Raw genomic sequence first — 27,535 nt, 5'->3', positions numbered from 1 at the left:
TGGCGCAGTATTGTCTCAGGATAACGGGGATGGATTACATCCCTGTGCCTTTTTTTCAAAAAAATTTTCGGAGACTGAATTGAATTACGATATTGGTAATCGGGAATTATTGGCTATTAAACTCGCATTTGAACACTGGCGCCACTTCTTGGAAGGTGCGGAATTTCCCGTTCAGGTTCTTACGGATCATAAAAATCTGATATATCTTGATGCTGCCAAGCGCCTGAATGCCCGTCAGGCTAGGTGGGCACTGTTTTTCTTGCGGTTTAATTTCTCCGTTACTTACATCCCTGGTACTAAGAATGTTAAGGCGGATGCCTTGTCTCGCAGTTTTTCTCCCATAGTCGGTGCTGAGAAAGAGGAAAACATTTTACAAGAAGGTGTTGTGATAGCTGCTTTAGACTCCGTTTTGGAAGATGAGATTCTTAAAGCTCAGGAGAATGCCCCATCTAACACTCCTCATGGGAGGTTGTTTGTGCCTGGGACCTTTAGGAGAGATTTGTTTGTTGAGTGTCACGAATCTCGGTTGGCAGGTCATCCCGGAATCTCTGAGACCAAGAGACTGGTGGGTCGCAGTTTTTGGTGGCCTGGATGGCAGAAGGAAGTCATTAAGTGGGTGCGCCAATGTACTATATGTGCTAGATCTAAGTCCTCACATACTCCTGCTGCGGGGTTACTTTGTCCTTTGGAGGTCCCCAGTGCTCCTTGGACACATTTGGCTATGGACTTTATAACTGACCTTCCCCCCTCTGAGGGTTTTACTGTCATCTGGGTGGTCGTGGACCGTTTTAGCAAGATGTGTCACTTGGTTCCCTTCGTCAAACTGCCCTGCGCTAAAACTCTCGCTAAGGCCTTTGTCAAGGAAATTGTCAGACTTCATGGCGTTCCTACTGACATTGTTTCTGATAGGGGTCCTCAGTTCGTGGCTCGTTTTTGGCGTGCCTTTTGTGACAGGTTGGGAATTCATTTGTCGTTTTCGTCCGGATATCATCCTGAATCTAATGGCCAGACAGAAAGGAAAAACCAGGATGTTGAGCAGTTCTTGCGTTGTTTTGTGGCAGACAATCAAGAGGGGTGGTCTGAGTTTCTGCCACTTGCCGAATTTGCTCTGAACAATCATACATCTTCTTCTGCTGGTTGTTCGCCTTTTTTTTGTTGTTCTGGGAGACATCCGTCGTTTGGGTCGTTCTCCAAGTTGGGATCTGCCGTGCCTGAGGAGGAGAATTTTTCCGGTGATTTGGAAAGAGTTTGGACGGATGTGCGTGGTAATCTTCAGGAGGCCAACAGAAAATCTAAAGACTACTTTGATAGGAAACGACAGGAGGTTTTGTTCGCTGTTGGTGACATGGTTTGGTTGTCCTCTAGGAATCTGCGGTTGAGGATTCCTTCTAAGAAATTGGGTCCCAAGTTTGTAGGGCCCTTTAAGGTGCTTCAGGTTGTCAACCAATCTGCTGTTAGGTTGGAGGTTCCTACCTCCTGGAGAATTAATCCGGTCTTTCATGTCTCTCTGTTAAAAAAAGCTGTTGTGTCGGATGGTGACGGCTCTGCCTCTGTTCCTCCGGTGGTGGAGGACGGGGAATATGAAATTTCTCGCATCCTTGACTCTAGACGGTATAGAGGTAGTTTGCAGTATCTTGTGGCCTGGAAAGGTTTCGGACCCGAGGATAACTCTTGGGTGAGGTCAGATGATGTTTCCGCGTCCAGACTTATCAGAGCGTTTCACAGGAGATTTCCTGATAAGCCTGGTCCTAGGGGATCCGGAGGATCCTCTTAGAAGGGGGGGTGCTGTTAGAACCTTGCTGTTAGGTTTTTTTTCCTTTGCTGGTCACATGACCTTGTTGGCCTATTTAATCCTGCTCCGCCCTTCTGGCTTTGCTGGACTTCATTGTATATCTACTTTCTAGCTAGCCTGTGCTCTGTATCTAGCTCTGTTAGTTTGCTTGGTCTACGGACCTCTATGTTCTATCTATTTTGTTTGTTCGTCTGTCTGCTACTATTTCTGTTAGGAGGTGTCCCATATTCCTCCCAGTCCTTAGTACTTGTAGGGATTCCCTCCCCACATCTATAGGTCTCCGTACAGACTAGATTAGGACTTTAGCAGGTCTGATCGCAGGATCAGGTTCCCTGTTACATCGTAGGGATTCAGCTGAGTCCTATAGTAGGGACAGATCTCCTCTCTTTCCTTAGCTTTGGTAGCAGTACATAACACTCCCAGCCCCACATCATTGCTCTCTCCCAGCCCCCCACCATTGCTCTGTCCCAGCACCCCCATCATTGCTCTCTCCCAGCAACACGTCATTGCTCTCCCCTTCCCCACTATTGCTCTCCCCAGCTCTATCAGCCCCATTATTGCTATTCCCAGCCCCATCATTCCTCTCCCCAGCCCCATCAGCCCCATTATTGCTCTTCCCAGCCCCATCATTGCTCTTCCCAGCCCCATCATTCCTCTCCCCAGCCCCATCAGCCCCATTATTGCTCTCCCCAGCCCCATCATCCCATTATTGCTCTCCCCAGCCCCATCAACTCCATTATTCCTCTCCCCAGCCCCATCAGCCCTCTCCCCAGCCCCAATATTTCTCTCCCCAGCCCCATCATAGCTCTCCCCAGTCCCATCAGCCCCATTATTGCTCTTCCCAGCCCCATCATTCCTCTCCCCAGCCCCACCATCCCACCATTGCTCTCCCCCCACCTCCCCTCCCCAGCATTTCAGTAAAAAAAAACCCAAAAAAACCCAGCAACTTACCTCAGCTCGCTCCCCTGCAGCAGCAGCATCCTCCTGGTTGCCGGCAGCTTTCTTCCTGACCCAGGCGCGCGCTGCATGATGACATCATCGAGCTGCGCACGCTGCATGATGACGTCATCAAGCTGCGTGCGCTGCATGATGACGTCATCAAGCTGCGCGCGCCTGGGTCAGGGAGGAAGCAGAAGACGAACCCTCCAGCTCCGCTGCTATTCTCCTCCTGACAGCAGCGGAGCTACAGGGATCGCCGCGTGCAGGGAGCAGCTGCACCTTGCGGGCCCCTTGGTGCAGCTGCATGGTGGGGACCCGGCGCAGCTGCACCGGCGGCGGTATGTCCACCCCTGGACTGCTATGGGGCCCCCCGGCTCACGGGCCCCATAGCAGTCGCGTGGTCTGCCGCCATTGGCAGTATGCCACTGGTTCCAGGGCTTGTGATCTGTGATTGGCCACTCCCGGTCATGTGATATGTGACGTGCTATGACGTGCATATCACATGACCGCGAGCGACCAATCACCAATCTTGACAGGTCCTTGCAGGTTGGTACCTGCGGTTGTGTTGGCTCCTGGCTCCCCGAACACCCTTATGGAGGGTAAGTATTCATTCTTTATTATTATTAATACATTTGGCTTACTTTTATTTAGATTTCGCAGTATATATTAATACACTGCGAAATCAAAAAGGGCTGTCACACATGTCACAGAGGGGAGAAGGAGCAAGATTCTTCCTCCCCTCTGTGACATCACTTCTCCCCTGCGCTTTTGGGGAAAAAGTGCGCCTCTAAAAAAACACGATGGGGGGCAGAGCTACCCGGCCGGCTCGGGGCACGAACCAAAAAAAAAAAAAACACACACACACAAAAAAAACACGCTCAGGCTCCGCCCTCCCCTAATTCCGGCGCCCTAGGCACGTGCCTACAAGTGCCTAAGGGCAAATACAGCCCTGAGTGTGAGGGCCATTGTATAGTGTGGGTTCTACATTGAGGGCCATTATACAGTTTGAGGGCTTCTGTGTGGGTCGTTATACTGTGTTTTGGGGAGCAGTGGGGACATCATACTTCATGTAGAGGAGCTGTGGGCCCATCCTACTGTATATAGTGGAGCTGTGGACCTACCATACTATGTATAGAGGAGCTGTATATTGGGGGCCTTAATGGACATTATTAAATGTTAAGTGACCACTTAAGAAGCATTACTGCACTCAGAGTATTATGGCCGTCAAAGGGGCAAAATGTGGACACTGTTTTCTAGGGCACTTCCACAGGGCACTAATATTTTCTAGGAGGCTATTTTACCATCTAGAGGGCACAAAGGAGGCATTATTACTATGTAAGCGGCACAGTGGTGGGCATTATTATGTAGGGCACTAAGAGAAGCGCTGTTTTTGTACCACACAGCAGGTGCAGTAATAGGGACATATACGGCAGCAGCGGCTCAGTATTGCGGTATCAGCAGGATGAGGCATTTGTGCACGTTGGGAATAGATTAGGACGAGGCTGGAAATGTAAGAAGTCATATATGTCTTTTTTGTAATCTCTGCAGATGAGTCCTGGCTGGAAGAAGTTGTCATGTCAGTCTGGGCTAGACGGAAAAGACGGGGAAAAATGGACGACTCCATCAGAAAGAACGTCAGCGGTAAGTCACTATATACAAGTGAGCTTCCATAACACCTAAGCAGTGCCACAGGCTAATCGCCTCCATGCAACGCCATATTGATGCAGTAATTGATGCAAAAGGAGCCCTGACCAAGTACTGAGTGCATTTACTGAACACACATTTCAGTAGGACAACATTTCAGATTTTAAAAACATTTTTCAAGCTGTTGTTATAACGAATTCTAATTTACTGAGATAACGACTTTTGTGTCTTCATTGGCTGTAAGCCATAATCATCAACATTAACAGAAATAAACACTTGAAATAGATCACTCTGTAATGACTCTATATAATATATGAGTTTCACTTTTTGTATTGAAGAACTGAAATAAATTAACTTTTTGATGATATTCTAATTTAGAGAGAAGCACTTGTATAACTCTACTGTAATCACTTGTATGTTCAGCAGGACTGGTATTTACCATTATATGGTCACCATATGGCAATAATATACAGTACAGACCAAAAGTTTGGACACACCTTCTCATTTAAAGATTTTTCTGTATTTTCATGACTTTAAAAATTGTACATTCACACTGAAGGCATCAAAACTATGAATTAACACATGTGGAATTATATACTTAACAAAAAAATGTGAAACAACTGAAAATATGCCTTATATTCTAGGTTCTTCAAAGTAGCCACCTTTTGCTTTGATGACTGCTTTGCACACTCTTGGCATTCTCTTGATGAGCTTCAAGAGGTAGTCACCGGAAATGGTTTTCACTTCACAGGTGTGCCCTGTCAGGTTTAATAAGTGAGATTTCTTGCCTTATAAATGGGGTTGGGACCATCAGTTGTGTTGTGCAGAAGTCAGGTGGATACACAGCTGATAGTCCTACTGAATAGACTGTTAGCTGCTTTTTTCTTGCCATAATACAAATTCTAAGTAAAGAAAAATGAGTGGCCATCATTACTTTAAGAAATGAAGGTTAGTCAGTCCAAAAAATTGGGCAAACTTTGAATCTGTCCCCAAGTGCAGTTGCAAAAACCATCAAGCGCTACAAAGAAACTGGCTCACATGAAGACCGCCCCAGGAAAGGAAGACCAAGATTCACCTCTGCTTCTGAGGATAATTTTATCCGAGTCACCAGCCTCAGAAATCGCAGGTTAACAGCAGCTCAGATTAGAGACCAGGTCAATGCCACACAGAGTTCTAGCAGCAGACACATCTCTACAACAACTGTTAAGAGGAGACTTTGTGCAACAGGACTTCATGGTAAAATAGCTGCTAGGAAACCACTGCTAAGGACAGGCCACAAGCAGAAGAGACTTGTTTGGGCTAAAGAACACAAGGAATGGACATTAGACCAGTGGAAATCTGTGCTTTGGTCTGATGAGTCCAAATTTGAGATCTTTGGTTCCAACCACCGTGTCTTTGTGTGACGTAGAAAAGGTGAACGGATGGACTCTACATGCCTGGTTACCACCGTGAAGCATGGAGGAGGAGGTGTGATGGTTTGGGGGTGCTTTGCTTGTGACACTGTTGGGGATTTATTCAAAATTGAAGGCATACTGAACCAGCATGGCTACCACAGCATCTTACAGCGGCATGCTATTCAATCCGGTTTGCGTTTAGTTGGACTATCATTTATTTTTCAACAGGACAATGACCCCAAACACACCTCCAGGCTGTGTAAGGGCTATTTGACCAAGCAGGAGAGTGATGGGGGGCTACGCCAGATGACCTGGCCTCCACAGTCACCAGACCTGAACCCAATCAAGATGGTTTGGGGTAAGCTGGACCGCAGAGTGAAGGCAAAAGGGCAAAAAAGTGCTAAGCATCTCTGGGAACTCCTTCAAGATTGTTGGAAGACCATTTCCGGTGACAACCTCTTCAAGCTCATCAAGAGAATGCCAAGAGTGTGCAAAGCAGTCATCAAAGCAAAAGGTGGCTACTTTGAAGAACCTAGAATATAAGACATATTTTCAGTTGTTTCACACTTTTTTGTTAAGTATATAATTCCACATGTGTTAATTCATAGTTTTGATGCCTTCAGTGTGAATGTACAATTTTCAAAGTCATGAAAATACAGAAAAATCTTTAAATGAGAAGGTGTGTCCAAAATTTTGGTCTGTACTGTATGTGCTACCATAGTTGTAATCAGGATTACCTGTTAGAGCCCACTCAGATGTTTGATTCTCCCCCCCCCTGAGTTGAACCCCTAACTACGGGTGTGCTCCTATCATTATATATATAGCTTTGTAAACCCAGGGTTGAAGCACTCCATCAGAGATATACATCTGCAATATTTTTCGATCGTTATATCCAACAAAAGGCTTGAATGTATGTGACTCTATAGCCATAAAGGTGCATACATACTCCATTGGCTGCAAAGTTAAAAAAAGGTATGCCATGTGGTATACTATTTTTTGTGGCCTATTAAAACTCAGGTGTGTTATGACATTTGTATTCCCTGTGGGGTGGTGGTGGTGGTGTAAGTTTTTTTTTTGCTTAAGATAACCTTTTTTATTCAGCTAATAATGTAAATTCCTTATATGTATATCACTGAAAAACTGTATATTGTTAGCGACATACCCCAGATGTCGGCTTTTACAGCATACACACACTCAAAAAAAATATCAATAAAACCCTAAAAATCCCACAATGTCTGACTGCTATTTCATCCTTCGTCTCTGCTAGATTTCTAAAACTTAACATGGACAAAACAGAATTCATCATCTTTCCGCCATCTCATTCACCTCCCCCCAACTGACCTATCTATCAACGTCAATGGCTGTCCACTCTCCCCAGTCCATCAAGCTCACTGCCTTGGGGTAACCCTGGACTCTGAACTGTCCTTCAAACCACATATCCAAGCCCTTTCCACTTCCTGCCGACTCCAACTCAAAAATATCTCCCGGATCCACACATTCCTCAACCATGAATCTGCAAAAACACTAGTGCACGCCCTCATCATCTCCTGCCTTGACTACTGCAACCTCCTGCTCTGTGGCCTCCCTTCCAACACTCTTGCACCTGTGGCGCCCCTGAGGGTTCGGTCGCCACAGAGTTATCGCATCTCATCCAGAGGTGTGGTATCTCACTCTCAGGTAAGGAAGGAGTATGGCTCAGGACCCTAACACTACATCCACTACACCACATTTCTGGGGGACAGGGCAACAATGCTCCTATGGGAGAGCACAGCTGTCCCTGATCCCTGACTGGAGTGGGGAGGAACCACCTAGAGAGGGGGAACTAGGTAGTGGATGGGTGGAGGACGTAGATCCTGGGAGCACTGGAGTAGGAGCATATAAAAGAGAGTAGCCATCTTAGATCAGTGTTCAGTCAGAGAAGGAGAGTGTAGGAGCAGGGGCTCTGTATGGGCTCTGCTCCAGAGGCGGGCCTAGTCAGGAGGCCTGAGCCTGAAAGGAGTGAAGAGAGGAGAGGGGAGCAGGAAGGCTCCAGGACAGGAACTGAGGGGACCCTAGGAGTATGGGCCATGCAGCTGCCACCCGTACACCCGCTGCTGCCAGTAGGTAGGGGGGGTCAGGCCAGAAGAAGGGAACCGGATCCCTCAACCAGCAGAGACTACAGGGCTCAACTGGGAACCAGAGGCTGCAGCACTTCACGTACAGCAAGCCGTCCACACCAGCCACCAGGAAGGTAGCCACATAGGGCCAGGGAACGGAACACACGTCGCCCGCCAAGGCCCGAGGACACTGGACAGAGGTGCCGCTAGGTGTGAGGTACAAGGAGAGAGGCCAGAGAGGACACACTGAACAGGGTCCTGCTAAATGCTCCAGAGATACCTGAGGGTCGACCGAGCCCCTTACTGCGTGAGCACAGGACGCCGTGGGCTCTTACACTGGCCCTGTAAATGGAACTGCTTAATCGTGAGTAAAAGATCTGGGACTGCATCATCTGGACACTGTGATTCTTCTTACATCGCGACACCCTGCACTATCACCACCATCATCCACTCATGCTGCCCTGAAGCTACACTCTTCCTGTGGGGAGTTATACTACCTTGCTGCGCATATCACCAGCTTCAGTGGACTGCTCCGCAGCGGCGGTTACCAATAACCGCAATCCACAGGTGGCGTAGTCGGACATTGATATTAGTACACATAAACTACCCTGGTTTGACCGCCCTGGGTCACGGACCGGGTCACCGCCACGGTGACTACAACCCCCAGCATCCAGAAGGCCCGGCTCCGGGTCCCCCACTGCCCAGGGGGCGCGTCACACCCCCCAATCCGTCCTAAACTCTGCTGCCCGACTAATCCACCTGTCCCCCCTCTATTCCCCGACCTCTCCTCTCTGTCAATCTCTTCACTCGCTCCCCATTGCTCAGAGACTCCAGTTCAAAACCCTAACCATGACATACAAAGCCATTCACAACCTATCTCCTCCATATATCTCTGACCTAGTCTCCCGTTACATACCCGCACGCAACCTCCGATCCTCACAAGATCTCCTTCTCTACTCCCCTCTTATCTCCTCCTCCCACAATCGCATACAAGATTTTTCCCCATGCTTCCCCCTTACTCTGGAAGTCTCTACCCCAACACGTCAGACTCTCACCTACCGTGGAAACGTTCAAAAGGAGCCTGTAGACCCACCTCTTCCGACAAGCCTACAACCTGCAGTAACCACTGATCCACCACACTGCTGCACGACCAGCTCTACCCTCACCTACTGTATCCTCACCCATCCCTTGTAGATTGTGAGCCCTCGCGGGCAGGGACCTCTCTCCTCCTGTACCAGTTGCTGTCACATTGTGTTGAAGATTATTGTAATTGTTCTTGTATGTATACCTCTTTTTCACATGTAAAGTGCCATGGAATAAATGGTGCTATAATAATAAATAATAATAATAATAAATACTTATATATGGAATAAAAAAATTATGATTATGCATATTGATATATCTGGAAGATAAACCCATTGCTTGCTTCAGTAAGCCACCAAGATGTATAGAGAATTGTTATACAATAAGCCTCAAATAAACTGACCACAATTCTGGTGTAATAGAGATTACTCTAAAAAAATGCATTTACCGTATATGTCTCAGCACTATAGAACTATACTTCTTCAAGCACTTTGGATGCACGTTAGGGACATCTGTTTTTTTTCTCTATATATCACAACCCAAAAGATTTCCTAAAAATCTTTTGCACGGAGTCATACATGTGACATGTAAATGCTTCTAGATCTACAAGAACAATGCCCACTGATTTTTTTATTTTTTTATTAAATGCATGTATTTGGAGCAAACTTTTTTGCAATTGGGTTTCATTAAAAATAAAATCCTACACTGTTTGACTCTTAAGCTATGTTCACATGTGTTTTTGCTGTGTTTTAATCTGCAGGAAAAAAACTGCTCTATTGGCAGTATAGAAGCAGCTTAAAGAAAAGCAGGTTATGCGTCGTTTTTCATGCTGACACAGTTTAGTGCCTGTTGTCCCTGAGTCTTCTGCACCAAATACACAGCAAAACCTGATGCCTGCGTTTTTGCTGCTTTTTTGCACTTACTCATTACTTTCTATGGGTGAAAAAACGCTGAAAGAAGTGATATGCTGCAGTTTTCAAAAACGCAGCAGTTTTCCAATTCAGTCAGGAAAAAAAAAAGAATATGTGTGCATGAGATTTTGGAAATCTCATAGCTTTTGCTGGTAGTGTAAAACACAGTTTTAAATTTTCATAAAAAAGCTGCAAAAAATCACAGCAAAAACGCAACGTGTGCACATAGCCTAACAGGTTCTTTGTTTCCTTGCACATTCAGCTTTGATGTAGTCTGTGGTCATAAATCAAAAAAAGAGACAGAAAAAAAGTTACAAAATCTCTCATCATATAATCTGAATGAGCTCACGGGTGAATTCTCAGTTAGCTAATTTTGCAGCCAGCAATAGGCAGTGCAACAAAGAGATTCTAGAATGTAATTGTTGTAAAAAATTTTAGAATCTCGCCACTGCCACCACTTGTGATGGATCCACACCCTGCCTCGCGCCTGATGTCAGTTACGTCAGACGCAGCATGTGGTACGGACCTGCCCTCTGCACCTACGTGACGTTCCGCATCCCCTTGAGGACGCGTAAGGTTAGATTGGTACAGTTCTGCACAGACACCCCCTGTCCGCACGGGTACAGGGAGGCACCAGGGAGTGAGAAGAGGAGGCCCACTCAGTCACTGACATGGCACCACACTCGCCCACATCCCTGACAGGCTGAGAGGCTCCGTTCGCTAGCTTCAGTGAAGCAGAGCCTGGTCAGCCTGGGAGAGCTTCCACAAGTTTCTATTTGATATAAAAGACATATCGGGCTAGAACAGCCGGTAGCGTGTTGGTTGGACCGAACAAATGACGTGAGGTTCGTGGATCGAGATACAAGAGCAGCCCAAAATTATATATTTAGTTGCCTTAAGGGCACACTAAACAATACACTATATACATAAGGGTTATATATACACAGTGGTCAGAGTCACAAATACAAAAGTATGGGTACAAAAGATATAAAGCAGCTGTTACAAGTCAATTACCTGTTAGATGGATGATCTGGCTTTCGGGGGGAAGGACTGCCATATTGGAGGTTTGTGGGCCCTCTCTTTGTTGTTGCAGGACTTTCCCCACATGACTTGACATCCCGACCTCCCTAGGGAAAGACACTGGGCACCAGCTACAGAGACCTTTAAACTCTCTGGGTCACTCCCCCTACTGCCCCCTGCAAAAGCCCAAGTCTCTACGCCGGTTCTCTCCCGGCTACAGATTCCCAAAAACTAAGATGGGCTATACCTCCTTACTGGACGATCCCAGGGAGCCGGTTCTGGTGTCATTGATCCAGCCGGGCCCCTGCTATGTGTGGAGACCAAACACAGTGGCCCTAGGGGCTTCTGAAAGGCTGTGCCGCATATCTCCCTATCCTTGCTTGCTGGGCAGTGAAGAAAGGAATGGTGAGATTCTCTATTCTTTTACGTATCCGAAAATCTATTTTGTGTATCACTCGGACGTATCGTTTTTGCCATAACTCACTGTTGAATTATAGTTTACTAAACAAAGGGAGCACAGGGTCGGGGGATGGGCCATCTTGTGCCACTCACAGCTGCTGTGAGGGATCTCACTCCCTGCTTTTCAGCCCGCCTCCCTCCTGCTTGCTGCAAAGTGTGTTGGATTTGCATATGTGAGCTCTGTAAAACCCGCCTGCCAGTGCACAGTGATCGACAGTGGATTACCTTGAATATCTTCACACCTCCCCCCTTTAGAGGGCGCTAGGGGGCAGCACCACTCAATGTTCCCCGCGCGCCCATCCGCAACTTCCCCTTGTCGGGATAAGCTGTCTGCAATGCCATGTTCACGGCCTTTTTTGTGGCGAATGGCGAAGTGGTACTGCTGGAGCACGAGGCTCCAGCATATAGCCTCCCATTCATCCCAGATACGGTGTGTAACCAGTAGAGAGGGTTGTGGTCTGTTTCCACGGTGAATTGGCATCCGTACAAGTATGGCTGCAGACGCTGCAGGGCCCACACAATTGCCAGACATTTCTTCTCCATCATGAAATAGGCCACCTCTCTCGGCAGGAACTTCCGGCTCAGGTACAAAACGGGGTGTTCCTGGCCCGTAGTGTCGACCTGGCTGAGCTCAGCACCGAGGCCAAAGTCACTGGCGTCGGTCTGCACTACAAACAGCAGCATGAAATCGACTGCCTGTAGTACCGGGGCGCTAGAAAGGGCGGTCTTCAGTGCCCAGAAGTCCGTCTCGCAGTCGTTTGTCCAATCGACTGCGGAGGGCAGCTTCTTCTTGGTGAGGTCATTCAGGGGTTTCGCCAGGCTACTATAGTGAGAGACGAACCTCCTATAGTACCTGGCGGTGCCCAGGAAGGACATCACCTGTTTCTTGGTCCTGGGGGTGGCCCAGGATGCGATGGCATCCACCTCCCGGGCTCTGGCTTCAGAGCTCCCCCACCTACCCGGTGTCCCAGGTAGTGGACCTCACTCATACCCAGCATGCACTTTTCCAGCTTAATGGTCAAGCCTGCCCGTTGGATCAGCCCGAGCAGGTGGGACTGAAGATGGCAATGTCATCCCGGTACGCGGCCTCGTACCCTTCGAGTCCCTTGAGCAGCGTGTTGACTATCTGCTGAAAAGTGGCAGGGGCATTCTTCATGCCGAATTGCATCACCGTGGACTCGTACAGTCCGAATGGGGTGATAAAGGCAGAGAGTTCCCGTGCCTCGGGGGTCAGGGGAACCTGCCAATATCCCTGTCTCTGATCCATGATGGTCAGTTACTTGGTCCCGGCCAACTGATCGAGTGGGTCATCAATGCGCGGCATTGGATACGCCCCCTGTAGTCCACGCAGAACCGGGTCATCCGGTCCTTCTTTGGGACGAGGACCACAGGCGACGCCCAAGCACTACTGAAGGGTTGGATGATCCCCAGCTTCAGCATCTCATCAATCTCCTAGCGCATGTGCTGCTGTACTTACAGGGAGACCCGATATGCTGAACGCCGGATTGGGGGTGATCCCTAGTGTCCATGTAATGGACGGCCGACTCTGTCCTTCCGGGCTTGTTGCTGAACAAATCTCGGAAGGCGTGCAGGGTTGACCACAGCTGGGACCGTTGGTCCGACAACAGCTGATGGCCAACCTCCACTTCCTCGATTGTCCTACCCGCCCTAGCCTGGGCGAGCATGTCCGGGAGGGTCTCCGCCTCTCCCTCCTCTGAAAGGTTGAATACGCTAAGGGAGCAGGTCTCCCACTCATGATGTGCCTTCATTATGTTCACGAGCAAGGCCTTCCATCTTCTCCAGGCGTGGTCCAGGGTCACCAGGTACATCTCGGCATTGAGCTGCTGGTGCACGAGGTACGAGCCTTCCCAGGCTGCCTGAAGCTTGTCCTGGGGTACTGGGACCAGTACCCACACCTTTTGACCCACCTAGTAGGTCCTCTCACAAGCATTCTGGTCAAACCATCGCTTCTGGTCGGCCTTGGCTTGCGTCATATTGTTGTGCACCAGCTGCGCCAAGGCCTGCATTTTGTCACGGAAGCGCACAACATATTTGATGACCGACATTCCAGGGGTGGCTAAGCCCCCTTCCCAGATCCCCCTTCACCAGAGCCAGAGGGCACCGTGCACGCCGGCCGTACAGGAGCTCAAAGGGGGAGAACCCTGTTGAGGCCTGTGGAACCTCCCGGTAGGCAAATAGCAGGTGTGGGAGGTACCGCTCCCACATCTTAAGTGTCTGCCTCAGGGTGCCATTGAACCACTCGCACAGCCGTTGGTCTGTGGGTGGTACGGGCTGGTCACCAGATGTTGCACCTGTATTTGCTTACAGAGGGACTCCATCAGCTGTGACATGAACTGGGTCCCCCGGTCGGTGAGCATTTCCTGGGGAAAACCCACTTGGGAGAAAATCTCCAGTAAGGCGGTGGCTACCTTGTCGGCCCAAATGGACGACAAGGCTACCGCTTCTGGGTACCGGGTGGCATAGTCTACTAACATCACTATGAAGCGTTTCCCAGAGCTGCTGGGGGTTGCCATCGGGACAATCAAATCCACAGCCACCATCCTGAAAGGCTCTTCAATGATGGGCAGAGTTACCAGTGGGGCTTTGGGGCGCCGCCCCGCCTTCCCCACCCTTTCATAGATGTCACACGACAGGCAGTAGGCAGCCACCTCGGCCCCCATCCTTGGCCAGTAGAAAATCTCATGCGCCATCCGCAACAGCTCTGACCAGAACGGATAGGGTACCACTAACTGTCGGTCCCTGGGCCACACCTCCGATGAACCTCGCTGGACCGTTACCCGGTATCGCCGTCCTTGGTCCCAGACCACCCGCTCGAGGTCTGAGTCCGAGGTAGGCTGTGCCACCTGCTCCTTAAGAGCTTTCAGGCTGTCGTCAGTCTCTAACGCCGTCTGAAACATCTGACTGGACGTGGCCAGAATAGACGAAACTGACACATCTTCTGTCAGTTCCCTGGGACCTGTCTCCTGGCCTCTGTCTGACCCGGCAGCCCCTTGGTCGGAAGGGGAGAACCTGTCGGACTCCCGAGGGGCCCCTGGTGCTACCACTGCGCGTGACAGCGGCCACCGCCGCTGTGACCGCAGGTAGCACCCGCTTCTCCTCTGCTTCTGACCAAGCCTCTGGTCTAAACGGACTACTCTGGTGCTCTGACATCCCCGTTGTGGGGGAACCCTGCCATGAGGCCTTACCTGGGAGCCCTACCTCTTCCGGGACTGCCCCACCCTCCATGGCATGCTCCTCCTCCGCAGCTGTTTGCCCCTGTATGTCCTCTCTGTGACAGCCTCACAGGACAAACTGTTCCAGCCTGCCAGCAGGCCACACTCTAAGGCCTTATCACAGCCGACTTGATTAATCTCCTCCCCCCCGAGGGGAGAGGGAAACAGTACATCACCCACCTCCATATCCCCATCAGTAGGCATGTTAATATTAGCAGCAATATGGGTGGACAAGACATTGTCTGGAGAGTTATGCCTTGGGGGTTCAGTGGCCACATAGTGGGACACTAGCCGCACCAAGTCTCTCCCAAGTAAAACACTCGCAGGAATGTTCGGAGTTACCCCCACCTCCCGCATTCCCCTCCTGGCGCCCCAGTCCAAATACACCTTGGCGACGGAAAGCGCTGGCTCGACGCCTCCAATCCCGGAGACGGCAAGTTTTCCCAGGTATCAAATCCTGGGGTGACACCAGTTCGGGCTGCACAAGGGTCATCTCAACGCCAGTGTCTCTCAGTCCCATGGCCCTGGCCTGGCCTATGGTGACAGTCTGAAGGTTGTCAAGGGACCTCCCACCACCCCCACACACAAAACAGTGGATGGTTTCTGGGACGGGCCCTTCTGGCACTGGGGACACATGGCTGTGAAGTGGCTCTGCTATCTGCAAAAGGTGACACAGTTGGGTTCCTCTACTGGCGTGGAGGGGGAAGCATGGGTAGGTGGCCTCTTGGGCCTGGGGACAGGGACAGCAGGCACTGCGTTCATCTTACTCCCTCTCCAGCCGGCAAGTTTCTTGGCTTCTGGAGTCCTGTTGTTGGAGTACTCGTCGGCAAGGGTTGCTGTTGCAGAGGCCCCCTTTGGCTTCCGGTCACGGAGGTACTATTGGAGGTCCTCCGGGCAGTTCCACAGAAACTGCTCAGTCGCGATGAGCTCCTTCAGCTGCTGGATGGTGGTGAGCTCCAGTCCTGTGGTCCATTGATCAACGGCTCTCAGTAGGGCTCGCATGTGGTCGATCCAGCTGTCTGCAGGACTCCGCTGCAGACTCCGGAGCATCTTCCGGTACGTCTCAGGGGTCAGGTTGTACTGCCGGACCAGAGCCTGCTTGATGTCCTCATAGCTCAGGGTGGTCTCACTGAGCAGGTACCCAAAGATTTCAAGGGCCTTACCCCTAAGGCGAGGGGTTAAGAACCGGACCCACTGGTGCTCAGGCAGATGGTACTGATGGCAGGTGTTTTCAAATGCCAGCAAGAATGTGTCCAAGTCCCCTCCTTTGTCCAGCAGGGGGGCGTCCTCCGCCCGTAGCTTCTTGACTCAGATCTCAGGGGACTCGCGACAGGCTGGGGCCTGCAGCTGGAGCTGAAGCATTTTCTCCTGGTGCTCATGCTCCCGCTGACGTTCTGCTGCAGCGGCTGCCTCACGTTTCACTGCGACTGTGAGGGCCTCATAGGTGTCCTTGTCCCCAGCCATGAGACGGGCAAAGGCAGCTTGCACAAGGTCATCCAAGCCTGCCTGCTTGGGTGGAAGGCCAGATGGGGGAGTGGTCCCCTGCGGGGCCAGTCGCTGGCGACGCTCTATCTGGGGGGCCTAGATTGGGATCCCCTTCTCTTAGTGTGACCTCGTCTTCCACCTCCTCAACACCATCCGTAGCATCGGCCACCTCCTTGGTTCTGGCCCTGGTGCCACTGGCCATCCTTGCACTCTACGGTCACTGACATCGAACTGCAACCTGATGCACCCACAGTATTTGCACTTCGACTGTCTAGTGCTGAGCTGGTCTTAAGACTCCAGCAGCAAAAGCTACTACTGGCAGTCCTTAGTGTCTGTGAGTATGTGTTTCACACTCACACACACTATTATCTCGATTCCGCCGCTTGCCACCAATGTTAAGAAACGGCAACAGGGAGACCCCACAGAATCTCGCCACTGCCGCCACTTGTGATGGATCCACACCCTGCCTCCCGTCTGACGTTACAATTACGTCAGATGGAGCACATGGTACGGACCTTCCCTCTGCACCTATGTGATGTTCCGCACCCCCTCGAGGACGCGTAAGGTCAGATTGGTACAGTTCTGCACAGACACCCCCTGTCCGCACAGACACAGGGAGGCACCAGGGAGTGAGGAGGCCCACTCAGTCACTGACGTGGCACCACACTCGACCACAACCCTGACAGGCTGAGAGGCTCCGTTCGCTAGCTCCAGTGAAATAGAGCCTGGTCGGCCTGGGAAAGCTGCCACCAGTTTCTATTTGATATAACAGACTTATATCGAGCTAGAAACCAGCCTGGTAGCAAGTTTGTTGGACCGAACAAATGACATGAGGTTCGTGGATCAAGATAAAAGAACAGCCCAAGATTAAATACTATATTTAGTCGCCTTAAGGGAACACTAAACAATACACTATATACATAAGGGTTATATATACACACAGTGGTCAGAGTTACAAATACAAAAGTATGGGTACAAAAAATATGAAGCAGTTGTTACAAGTCAATTACCGGTTAGATGGATGATCTGGCTTTGGGGGAAGGGCTGCCACATGGGAGGTTTGTGGGCTTTCTCTTTGTTGTTGCAGGACTTTCCCCACATGACTTGACGTCCCGACCTCCCCAGGGAAAGACACTGGGCTCTAGCTACACAGACCTTTAAACTCTCTGGGTCACTCTCCTTACTACCCCCTGCAAAAGCCCAAGTCTCCACCCCAGTTCTCTCCCAGCTACAGATTCCCAAAAACTAAGGTGGGCTATACCTCCTTACTGGATGATCCTAGGGAGCCGGTTCTGGTGTCATCGGATGCAGCCAGGCCCCTGCTACACATGGAGACCAAACACAGTGGCCCTAGTGTGCCTCATATCTCCCTATCCTTGCTTGCTGGGCGGTGAAGAAAGGAATGGTGAGATTCTCGATTCTTTTAGGTTTCTGAAAATCTATTTTGTGTATCACTCGGATGTATCGTTTTCCCATAACTCACTGTTGAATTATAGTTTCCTAACAAAAGGAGCACATGGTCGGGGGATGGGCTGTCCTGTGCCACTCACAGCTGCTGTGAGGGATCTCACATCCTGCTTCTCAGCCCCCCTCCCTCCTGCAAGAGGTGTCGGATTTGCATATGTAGAGCTCTGTAAAATCCCCTTGCCAGTGCACAGTGATTGACAGGGGATTACCTTGAATATCTCCACAGCATGCATTTAAGTGAAAAAAAAAATTGAAAGCCCTTTAGTATTTGCTGCACAGTAGTGCCTTTAGGAGAGAAATGTTCTCTCATTGTTGTCTCATGTAGTATTCTTGCTGCTCAACAGTTTTAGTTTTTTTTTTGACAGATGTTTTCATTTCATAATGCGCTAAATGTTTTCCATTAGTGTAAGGTCTGGGTTGCAGGTGGTCCATTCAGCACCCGAACTCTTCTGTTATGAAGCCATGCTGTTGTGATGGATGCAGTAAGTGGTTTATCATTGTATTACTGAAATAGACATTGGGTGGGAGTATATGTTGTTCTAAGACCTCTACTGTATGTATGGGATCTAGTAGCAGGAAATAAGAAGAGAAGGCAGCCACCGAGCGGGTGATATCACAAGCAAGGCGGAGGAGGAAGCCAAAATAAGCTAGAGTTTCCTTTTGGTTCTTCCTCCTTCTCTACATTTTACAAGCTACTTGCACTTTTTTGGCTCAAAAGCCAAGATGTGTGTCCAAGAGGACATATTACAGAGGAGCTGTTACCAGGTCAAAAGTGACCAGTTTTTGCTTATCTTTCATTCCAGCTATCCCATTGAGTATTCAGCTTTTTTCCTTTTAAAAATCTGCCAGATGGTTGCAGAGATATGGGACATTATTCATTGCTAGTTTTTATGGTCTTTTACAATGGGGTGTGGCTCATAGAATAATAATTCAGAGCAGCCTAAAGACATGCCGTTCAGTGAATATTGTAAGCAATGCCTACTTGCTAAAGACCATAAAAGTTAGCACTAAATAAAAAGACCCACATCTCTGGAACTGTATGCTTAGCTGGTGATCTATCACTTTTATTCTCCCTTTTTACACACTCTCAGTCCATGTGCTGAACTTCTCTTTGCTGCACCCCTTCTGTAAAACTTCCTTCCTGGACTAGTAGGACTCATCAGTGATTTTTGCAGACAAGAAAATTGGTCTGAGTTTCAATAGTGTATTTGATCAGAGTGTCATCAGAGTTGGGTCAGCGTTTCATCAGTTTTTATTTGAAGAGAAAAAAAAGGTTTCTCCACATTCTTCTATCAGTCCATAAAAACAGTTGACACCCGAGCACTGTCTGATTTTTTTTCATGGACCCATAGACTTTTATTGTCGAGTTTGATCCAACACTCAGATCGGCATCAGATATCTCTCCTATATTTTGCACGGACTACTTGGTCTGCAAATAATTACGGACATGTAAGCAGCCCCATAGATTATCATAGGTACGAATGCTGTCTGTGAAAAACTAATGTGTGAATGAGCCCTTCAAATCTTTGCAATAATATTATGCACAACCTGGCCACAGATGTCTCCACTCTACTATATGCAAGTCCTCTGGATTAAATTAGCGCCATTTGTTACTAATCTGTACCTAATTTATCACTTTTTCTGTTCCGTTTAGATTGTACACTTTGATGGGCAAGGGAATATATTAATTTTTCTCTCTTGTAATTTCTATTACCTCTATTATCTTCCCAACTGTAAAGTGCTGTGGAATATGTTAGTGTTATAGAAAGAAATATATATCTTTTTTAATTATTAAGTTGGTGCTTAAAGGGAAACTGTTTGGAAATGGAACATGTAATTCTTTATAAATGATGTAGAAGTTTCGCTACCGAGGATGCTGGTTCATAACACATAATGTGACATGTGAGGGAGAGAGTAAGTTTATCAAAAAGTGTAATTTCTCTACATTGGTTTAATGTAAAGCCTGGTAATGGGGTCTGTGTAATGTAGTGGGGAACGAGGGATGGGCTCCTAACCCTTACCGTCTGTTTCTAGGGCTGTATAATGAGCTATGGGTATGGTCACTATGAGTATTGAGGTGCTGGGCAGTAGGCGTAAAGCCTGATCGCAAGCGGCACAATTATTCCTAATTGGTGGCCGGACGGCCCAGGATTTTATTTTATGTGATTTTACATGTTTCGACATATGACAAAAACTGTTTAAAGCCAGTATAGAATGAAAATCCTCAAGAGATGACAATAGCGCAAGCTAACTTGTCCCCAAATTCTCATCACGTGTATGGTGCATGTACTTAGTACAGCATTGGTATAGCGTTTAATGCACAGCTTTATTAAAATGTACAAACACTGTATTCAGGATCCATGTGATACAGGCCCAAATGTTCTCATGTACATGAAGCCTTAATCACTTATACTATCATTAAATTGGTGTTGGAAGATGCATTTGTTGTCAGGCATTAATTTTTTTTTCATAGTCAGTGGTTGTCATAAAATAACAAATGGAGATATAGTCTCCGTCTTAACATTCTGATGGATCCAGCTGGGAAACTCCGGTGGTTGGCTTTGGCTTGGAAGAGCTGACTATGTTGTCTGGATGTCACAGGACTGTGACTGGCTGCAGCGGACAGGAGACTGGAATAGAGAGTTATGAGACAAACATCCGATGGCAACCTGATCCAGTCACCTCACAGCTGCAGTCAGTCACTGGCTCGAGCAGTCCCTGAATGGTGCCGACCACCAGAGTGGATTGTGCTGGATCAACGGTGGTGACAGGAGGTGAGAATATGCATCTGTTTGTCATTTTATGACTATTCATGCCTAAGGAAAAAAATGTTAACGTTAGACATTCCCTTTAATATAAGAAAAATCTTATCAATGATTTACTCTTAAAGGGAACCTGCCAACATGGTCCACTGCCCCAAACTGTTTCTAGCATCATGTTGCTCTGTGAAAGATGTCATCTATAAATTTACTGATGCAATCTGTTGCTTTCTGCCTGAACTTCTATTTTAATTCATATGCAAATAAGGCTTAAGTGCTTTGGGTGTGTCAAAGCATTTCCCAAGCCCGACTCCTAGGCTCTATTCCCACCCACCTATATTCCCCACTTCACCCTGTATAATAAAGCTGGTGAGCTGTCAGTCAACCAAAAGAAAGTGGTACTGGACAGGAAATAGAGCCGAAAGGTAGAGACTTGGGAAGTGCTTTGGCACTCAGAAAGCACTTCAGACTCATTTTTATTTGATTTTAAACACCTTTTTATGGGGGGGGGGGGGTTGGTCAGGGAGCAACAAATTGCATACATAAAAGTATGGATGACTAGAGATGAGTGAACGCAAACTTAAAAATTTGTCCGGTGCAAATCTCCGTGGTTCGTCCGATGCAAATCTCTGAACACTGATTTCTCCCGGAAGTCCATTTTAATGTTCAGAGCTCTGGGGAAAGTCCGTTCAAGAGAGAGAGAGCATTTTCCAGTTCTAAAGTTTGTGTCCCCATTGTTTTCAATAGGCTTCAGGTTCCAGTTCAAGTTTGGGTACAGTTACTAAAGTTCGGGTCGGGTACCAGAACCCGATGGGTCCGCTCATCCCTATGGATGACATTATCTTTCAGAAGCAAACATGACCATATATACAGTTTGGGGCAGTGGATCACACTGATACATTCCCTTTAAGCAACTTCATTGTTTCTTGTTACATTATGTTGCAATGTTTATATATCATGTTCATTACAAGTAACCAAGCCAAAGACTGAATGCACAGTATTACTGTATATTTGACATTGTGCTAGTTATTAAGGTGAGGTAAAACATTTCATTTTTCACGTCCTTATAATTAACAACAACAAACAGCAGAAACGCACGGAACCACCATAACAGATTCCAGTACAAAGAGTCACAGGATCAGGACAGGCCATTCTGTGTAGTGACAACATTTTAGTGATGTTACAAAAATGCAGTAAAAAAATAAAAAGTAAATTATATCCATATGACCAGTTGGCCAATGGCACCCCTGTATTTAAATTTTTAAAAAGTTTTACAAGGCACCACACAACAATTTCAAATAACGCAATAAATCCGAGACTTCCATGACTTTTGTTTTTAGTACTGTGTAAACTCAGAGATGTTAAGGCATGTATATGTGCAAAATATAACACTACAAATCAGACTGGCACTGACAATTGACACAGCTTACGGGACAATCCGCTCTGCTTATAATACACAGTGACATTATAGTAGACACAGTACAGTGACCATGTTCACTGAGACAAGCTAAATATGGCCCTTTGTTAGATCATTTCTGTTGTTTTCTTATTTAATAAATAGACCATCTTCCCGCTAGGTGATTTTCCCCTTTATTTCCTAGCAGTAAAGTGTTTAAAAGTAAGTAGACCTTTTTATATGTCTAAATAATAGTGCAAAATCAGTCTTTTATTCTAAATCTGTCTTCATGTAGAAAAGTCCATATCAAGGTGTTCACCAATTCTGCTTGATCTTGCTGAAGCCAATGGCTGCCTTGTGACAATACTGATAACTGAAAGTAATTCTTCACATAGACTCTTGTTAGTTCTGCCATTTCCACTTCAACAAATGCATCATGTTCTCCCCATAGGAGCAGAGTTGGCATGGTCACCTGGTGATGTTTTAATGGTAGGCAGCTATAGGGGTGCAATGGAAAATAAATTATTGTTGCATCAATCTTTTAGCAATATTCATAGTTACATTAAATAAGTTAATGTGACATACATAAAAAAATGCTTAAAGGGACGCTTTCAGCACAGAATAAATAACTGTTCGAACCAAGTACCGCTGCTCGGTGGTGTGGTCAAACATTTAAGTGCACCTTCCCACCTGCTTGTTTTCCTCTTTGATCGACAGCTCTGGCTTGATAGAAGTGAGGAGATAGATAGAAAACAAGTTGTTGATAAGGTGCACTTAAATGTTTGCCCATGATGCACTGAGCGCCTGCGCTTGGTTTGAACAGTCATTCTGTGCTGACAGAGTCCCTTTAAGAGGGGTTGTCCATTGAGAACAAGTTATCACCTATCTTAAAGTTTTTCTGGTGTACGCACATGATTTTTAGCCAAATTATGATTTTTTTATTATGTTTTTTTTTGCAATAAAATTTGGTATTTTTTAATCTTATAAGGTATTTTATGTGCTTACTAATGCTGCAGTGTTTTGAAGAAAGTAATTTTATTCTGCAGCGATGTCTGTGCAAATGAGGCAGGACTAGTTCAGCGGAGTGTCTTTTCCCCTGATGAGTCCTGCCTTGGGTCCTCTATTCATGCTCCACCCTTTTGGGTGTGATTGGCAGCCTGTATATCAGTATATCAATCCAACCATGCCAAGAATTTATGCAGATTGTCAATAACACCCAAGACGGCGTAATTAGAAGATCCAGGGCAGGACTAGTTTGAGGGAAGACATGTCCCATTGGACTAATTAGGCTTTATTTACATATGCGATGCTGCAGATTAAATGATTATTCTTCAACTACTGCAGCATTAGTAAGCACATGAAACTCCTGATTAGAATAAAATAAATCTGTAGCAGAAGTGACTAGGGACAGATATATAACCTGACAGGTTTCCTTTAAAGTCACAATTATTAAAAATCTCGGAAAACCCATTTAATCTAGATAAAAAAAAAAATATTATTCTAAACCTTAATATTCAGACCCCTGAACAGAATGCATTTTTCAAACTATTTTAATTAATCACCTCCAATTGCTAAGGGATTCTCTTTAGCAACTTTTCATTCCCTCCACTGTACACACAGTACTGACGCAGACCACTGTCCGGAAGTTGCTGGTGTGCAGTGACTAGAGGTCTTTATACACATTACATTAAAGCCAGCCAAACCCGCTGATCTCAGCATGACAGTGCTACCGTTTGATGTAGATGACAGCATCTGGTTGTACTGTACAAAGGACAATTATTTGGTTTTCAGGGGAGAAAAAGCCGCTTTCAGGGGTGTCTGGCAGTGGCCTTCTCCTTTCTCCCCATTGAAAACACACTTAGCCCAGCATTCAGGTCTTTGGGGCAGTCAGAGGAAATAGCTGACAGCTGTCCCATGTGTATAGCCAGCTTTAGGGGAGCTGCTGAAAGTTAGTTAGAACCAAAGAGATATGAATAAAATTGTCTTATAAAATGGTTCTCTAAGACTGTAATAAAATGGCCTCTGTCATGTAATTCAAACAGCAGCCCATCCAAGTCATGAACAAGATTTAATTTTCTGTTGTCAAAGCTCTTCTCCTCTACGCACAGAAGTATGTGTGCTTTCGATACAGCTCCTCTGTCAGTTTAGACACAGGTCTAGATGTAGTGTTTCTTCAGACTGCAGCCCATCCTGAAATGTGACTAGTAAGAGCTGGTGTTTGAAATGTGTAATGGGGGCAATTTTATTACATTCTTGCAGGACTTCTTTAACTATCTGAATAATCTAATACATAACAGGCCATTTAGAAAATACCACCTACTTTTTTTTCTGTCCCTGTGAGTGCTCTTAAAAATAAGTACAATCCCAGAAAATTTGCTCAGTGTTTAAAAACAAAAGCTGCTTAGACGACCATACAATGACGGGAGACCTCTTTTGAAAGTATACTTCAATATAATGGCAGGTATGGTTATGTTGCAGTCAAGTAAAATTGGCCTAACTATAGTTTTAAACATGTTTAGTAACAACAACATACACATTATAAATTGTTAAAAGCACTCACCTAAATATATTACGATAATGGTTTAAGGGGCCACTAAGGGCTCCTGGTTGCGAAAATACATAAAGATATGCCTCCATGTCCTCCATTGTGAACCTAGAGTTCTGCCTTCTAATTCCAGTTGACTCGCTAGTAAACAAATCTTTAAGGATCTATAAAAGATGTAAAAAAAATACAAACGCAATATCAAATCATACATGGGAACACGGGAACGTATAACTTCTATACATATGTTAGCTCACTTTTTTAAAGTGCATCTCTCACCTACATACAGTGGAGGCAACCATTGTGTAGGCTCAATCAGTATTCATGAGAATGCAGCCTATCAAGTCACTAGGAACCAGTGACCTCATTGAGTAACCCCATCTACAAGAACAACAGCAGTTCATCATATTTAGGATTGATCATTGGTCTAGGTAATTGAAGCCAAAACAGCATTAAGCGTATTCTTGTATCAGAATTATTTTTTTTCTAAAATATCTGAGGTCTTATTTATCATATGTGTTGTGTGGCTAATGAGGGCTTACATTATCATAAATTATAGTTTATTAGTATTCTGTTGACAAAACCCATACAGATTTATAATAGTGGTGTAGAAATTTAGTGCACTCTTGAAATTCGCGGCTCTTTCTCACATGTGGATTATTGATTTTGAACGTGCACTTTATACACTGATTATATTGAAAATTTATTTTCACTACATTAATGCTAGGTCAGATAATAAGGACAGATGAAGTATATATGGTAACTATATTATTTAATAGAGGGGGCATACACAAAGTGCTGCAACTGCCAGTTAGATTGGAGGAGCATTTCCCTAAAAGAAAAATGTAAAAGTAAAAAAAATCACTAGTAGTATAGGTCTTAAGAGTTGCCCTCATATTGCAACATACTACATATTTTGCGATAGTTTTCTTAACTCAACAGCCTCATTCTCTGTGCACTATTAAGGCATATGTATGAAGTGACCGCGGGCAAGGCCGCGCATTGGTATCTATGATCTGGCCCAGCAAGATCCCCACACACAGACTCTATCTTGATAAAAGTATCTTTACTCGTACACATTTTTAACACAGCAAAGAAAAACAATAAATGACAACCGTAAATATGCACAGTAATAACGTGTACTGATAAGCTGACCCTCACTGTCCCTACTCACACGTTACCAGTCCTTTACTCCAGAAGAATGTGTCCCCCGTCGCAGGCCTGTCTGTCTTTGCAGGAGGGCGTCCCAGCCGGAAAAAAAACAGGAACAGCAGAATTCGCGGAAAGAAAGGAAGGGGTACTTCGGCCTCTCGCCAGAGGTCCCGCTTACAGTCTCTCTGATCCGGATAGAAGCTCTGGTGGGTCGCCTTATGTAGTCCACACTCCAGTAGCAGGGAGTGTAACAGCTGAATCCTTCAGCAGTGCAGAAGCTGGGGAAGGCTCCGAGGATATGGTGTCAGATAGAAGAAATCACGTTGAGTCTCTCCTGCGCCACACACGAGGGCCTGCACACCGTCCTGGCTCTTTTCACAGACCACAGCAGACTCTTCGCGCGCTTTTTCCTGCTTCCCACTTTGGTCACGTGACTCTCTAGGGCGGGACACAGGAGGCTCAGTCTCTTTCATCACACCCTGCGCAGGTGCAACCTCTGGCCACAAGGTGGCAACATCATCCTGTGTAATCACTTCTGTAACAGGCTCTATATCAATTATCACAGAACAGCCAGAGCCGGCCAGCTCACTACACGCCCCCCCCACTCAAAGGTTGGCAGTCCCTGCCAACGACTGGCTCCAGGGCGGCGATGGCTGTGGATGTGACAGGGGGTGGCTGGGAAGAGGGCCACACATATTGGTCTATGTAGGACTGTCCTGGAGGTACCCCTGCAGTGGTCCTCGTTGTCCGCCTAACGGGTTGGATCCCCTCTCTCCTATCAGTCACCCCACTCTCTTTCCCAGTCGACATGTCAGTAGAGGAGGTAATCGGTTCAAGTGCGTCAGTCGGACGGACAGGGGTAGGCATGCATTCAGTCTCTACATCCCCGGGGTCAGTGTCTCCGACAGTATTAGTGATATCCATCTCTCTAGGTATCACAGTAGGGGAGTCAGGCTGGGAACGGCAGGGGCGCAACATATTACGGTGCAAAGTTCGGATGCTGCCGCTGTCTTCGCCCTGTACTCGATAGACGGGGCCACCGGGGTACGGCTGTCCAATTACTCGATAGACTTCGGTCTCCCACTTGGGTCGGAGTTTCCCTTGCGGCTTCTTTATTCGGACTAGGACCAGTTGACCTACATTCAGTGGGTCTTCTTGTACCGGAAGTGGGTCAGCGTGCACTTGATCCTGAATTTGTCGGCCTACTAGCCGGTAGACAGTCTCCATTCTCTGGCGGTGTGTTTGTAGCCAGGAAGGATAGATACCACAGGTATCTTCTTCGGAGCTAGACAGTTGCAACTCATGGATGTCTTTGCCTGGACGGCCAAAGAGAAGGGTGTATGGGGTGTATCCGGTGACGGAATGGACCTGATTATTATAGGCCCACAGCAGTTCCGGGAGGAATCGAGGCCAGTCGGGCTTTTTGTCTTCAGCCAAAGTCCGGATCAGTTGTAAGAGGGTCCGGTTAAAGCGTTCACACGCGCCATTCCCTTGTGGATGGTAAGGGGTGGTCCTGGACTTCTTGATTCCATACATCCGTTGGAGTTCTTCAATGACTCGCCCTTCGAAACAAGCCCCCTGATCAGAGTGTAGCCGCTCTGGACACCCGTAGACCCGAACAAATTGCTGACAGATAGCCTGTGCAGCTGATTCAGCAGTCTGATCCTTGGTAGCAACAGCGACAGCGAATTTCGTGAAGTGGTCCACCATCCCCAGACAGTACTGGTAGCCACTATTCGCCGTTCCGATCAACAGATAGTCCACCATCAACAGCTCGAGGGGCCTCGACGTCTTAATAGTCTGGACGGGGGCACGCTGCTCCGTGGACTTGTGGAATTCACAGGTACGGCATGCTTGACAGATTACGGAGCCCCGGACAAAAAATGAACTGCTGGGTCCACCGGAGGGTCTTGTCTATGCCGAAGTGGCCGTTCCTCCTGTGAGCTTCGCCCACCATCTCATGGGCCAACTGCACCGGGACGACAATCTGCAAACACTCCTCCAGCATATGGGATAAAAGGGCCCTGCGACCCAGGACTCCATCTTTCACGATCAGCCGATCCCACTGGGCAAGCAGAGCCAAGGCTCCGGTCGATAGTCGGGCTCTCACTTCGGAGGGCGGTTTCTCTTGTTTATTCACATACTGTTTCAGTAAGACGTGCT

General features: G+C 47.2%; 1 protein-coding gene across 2 annotated transcripts in view; it reads right to left on the bottom strand.

Annotated features, from left to right (window-relative positions):
• Positions 1-16,905: 16,905 nt before the first annotated feature.
• Positions 16,906-27,535, bottom strand: part of EPHX4 (epoxide hydrolase 4) — a 123,151-nt gene continuing 112,521 nt past the window's right edge. The window contains exons 6-7 of one of the 2 annotated variants that reach the window (XM_073643187.1): positions 24,239-24,387; positions 16,906-22,175 (exon numbers count right to left, since the gene is read on the bottom strand). In XM_073643187.1, the coding sequence (XP_073499288.1) occupies positions 21,941-22,175; positions 24,239-24,387 (384 nt within the window). In that variant the 3' untranslated portion in view covers positions 16,906-21,940. Of the gene's footprint in view, positions 22,176-24,238; positions 24,388-24,499; positions 27,125-27,535 lie in introns of those variants that run through there. The other variant, XR_012247713.1, reaches the window with a different exon arrangement.

Source organism: Phyllobates terribilis, unplaced genomic scaffold, assembly GCF_046119375.1.
Source record: "Phyllobates terribilis strain yellow unplaced genomic scaffold, ASM4611937v1 Scaffold_8__6_contigs__length_399053987, whole genome shotgun sequence".
Classification (NCBI taxonomy): Eukaryota; Metazoa; Chordata; class Amphibia; order Anura; family Dendrobatidae; genus Phyllobates; species Phyllobates terribilis.
The sequence above is the reverse complement of the archived record's forward strand: the minus strand, read 5'-3'. Positions and strand labels throughout refer to the sequence as shown.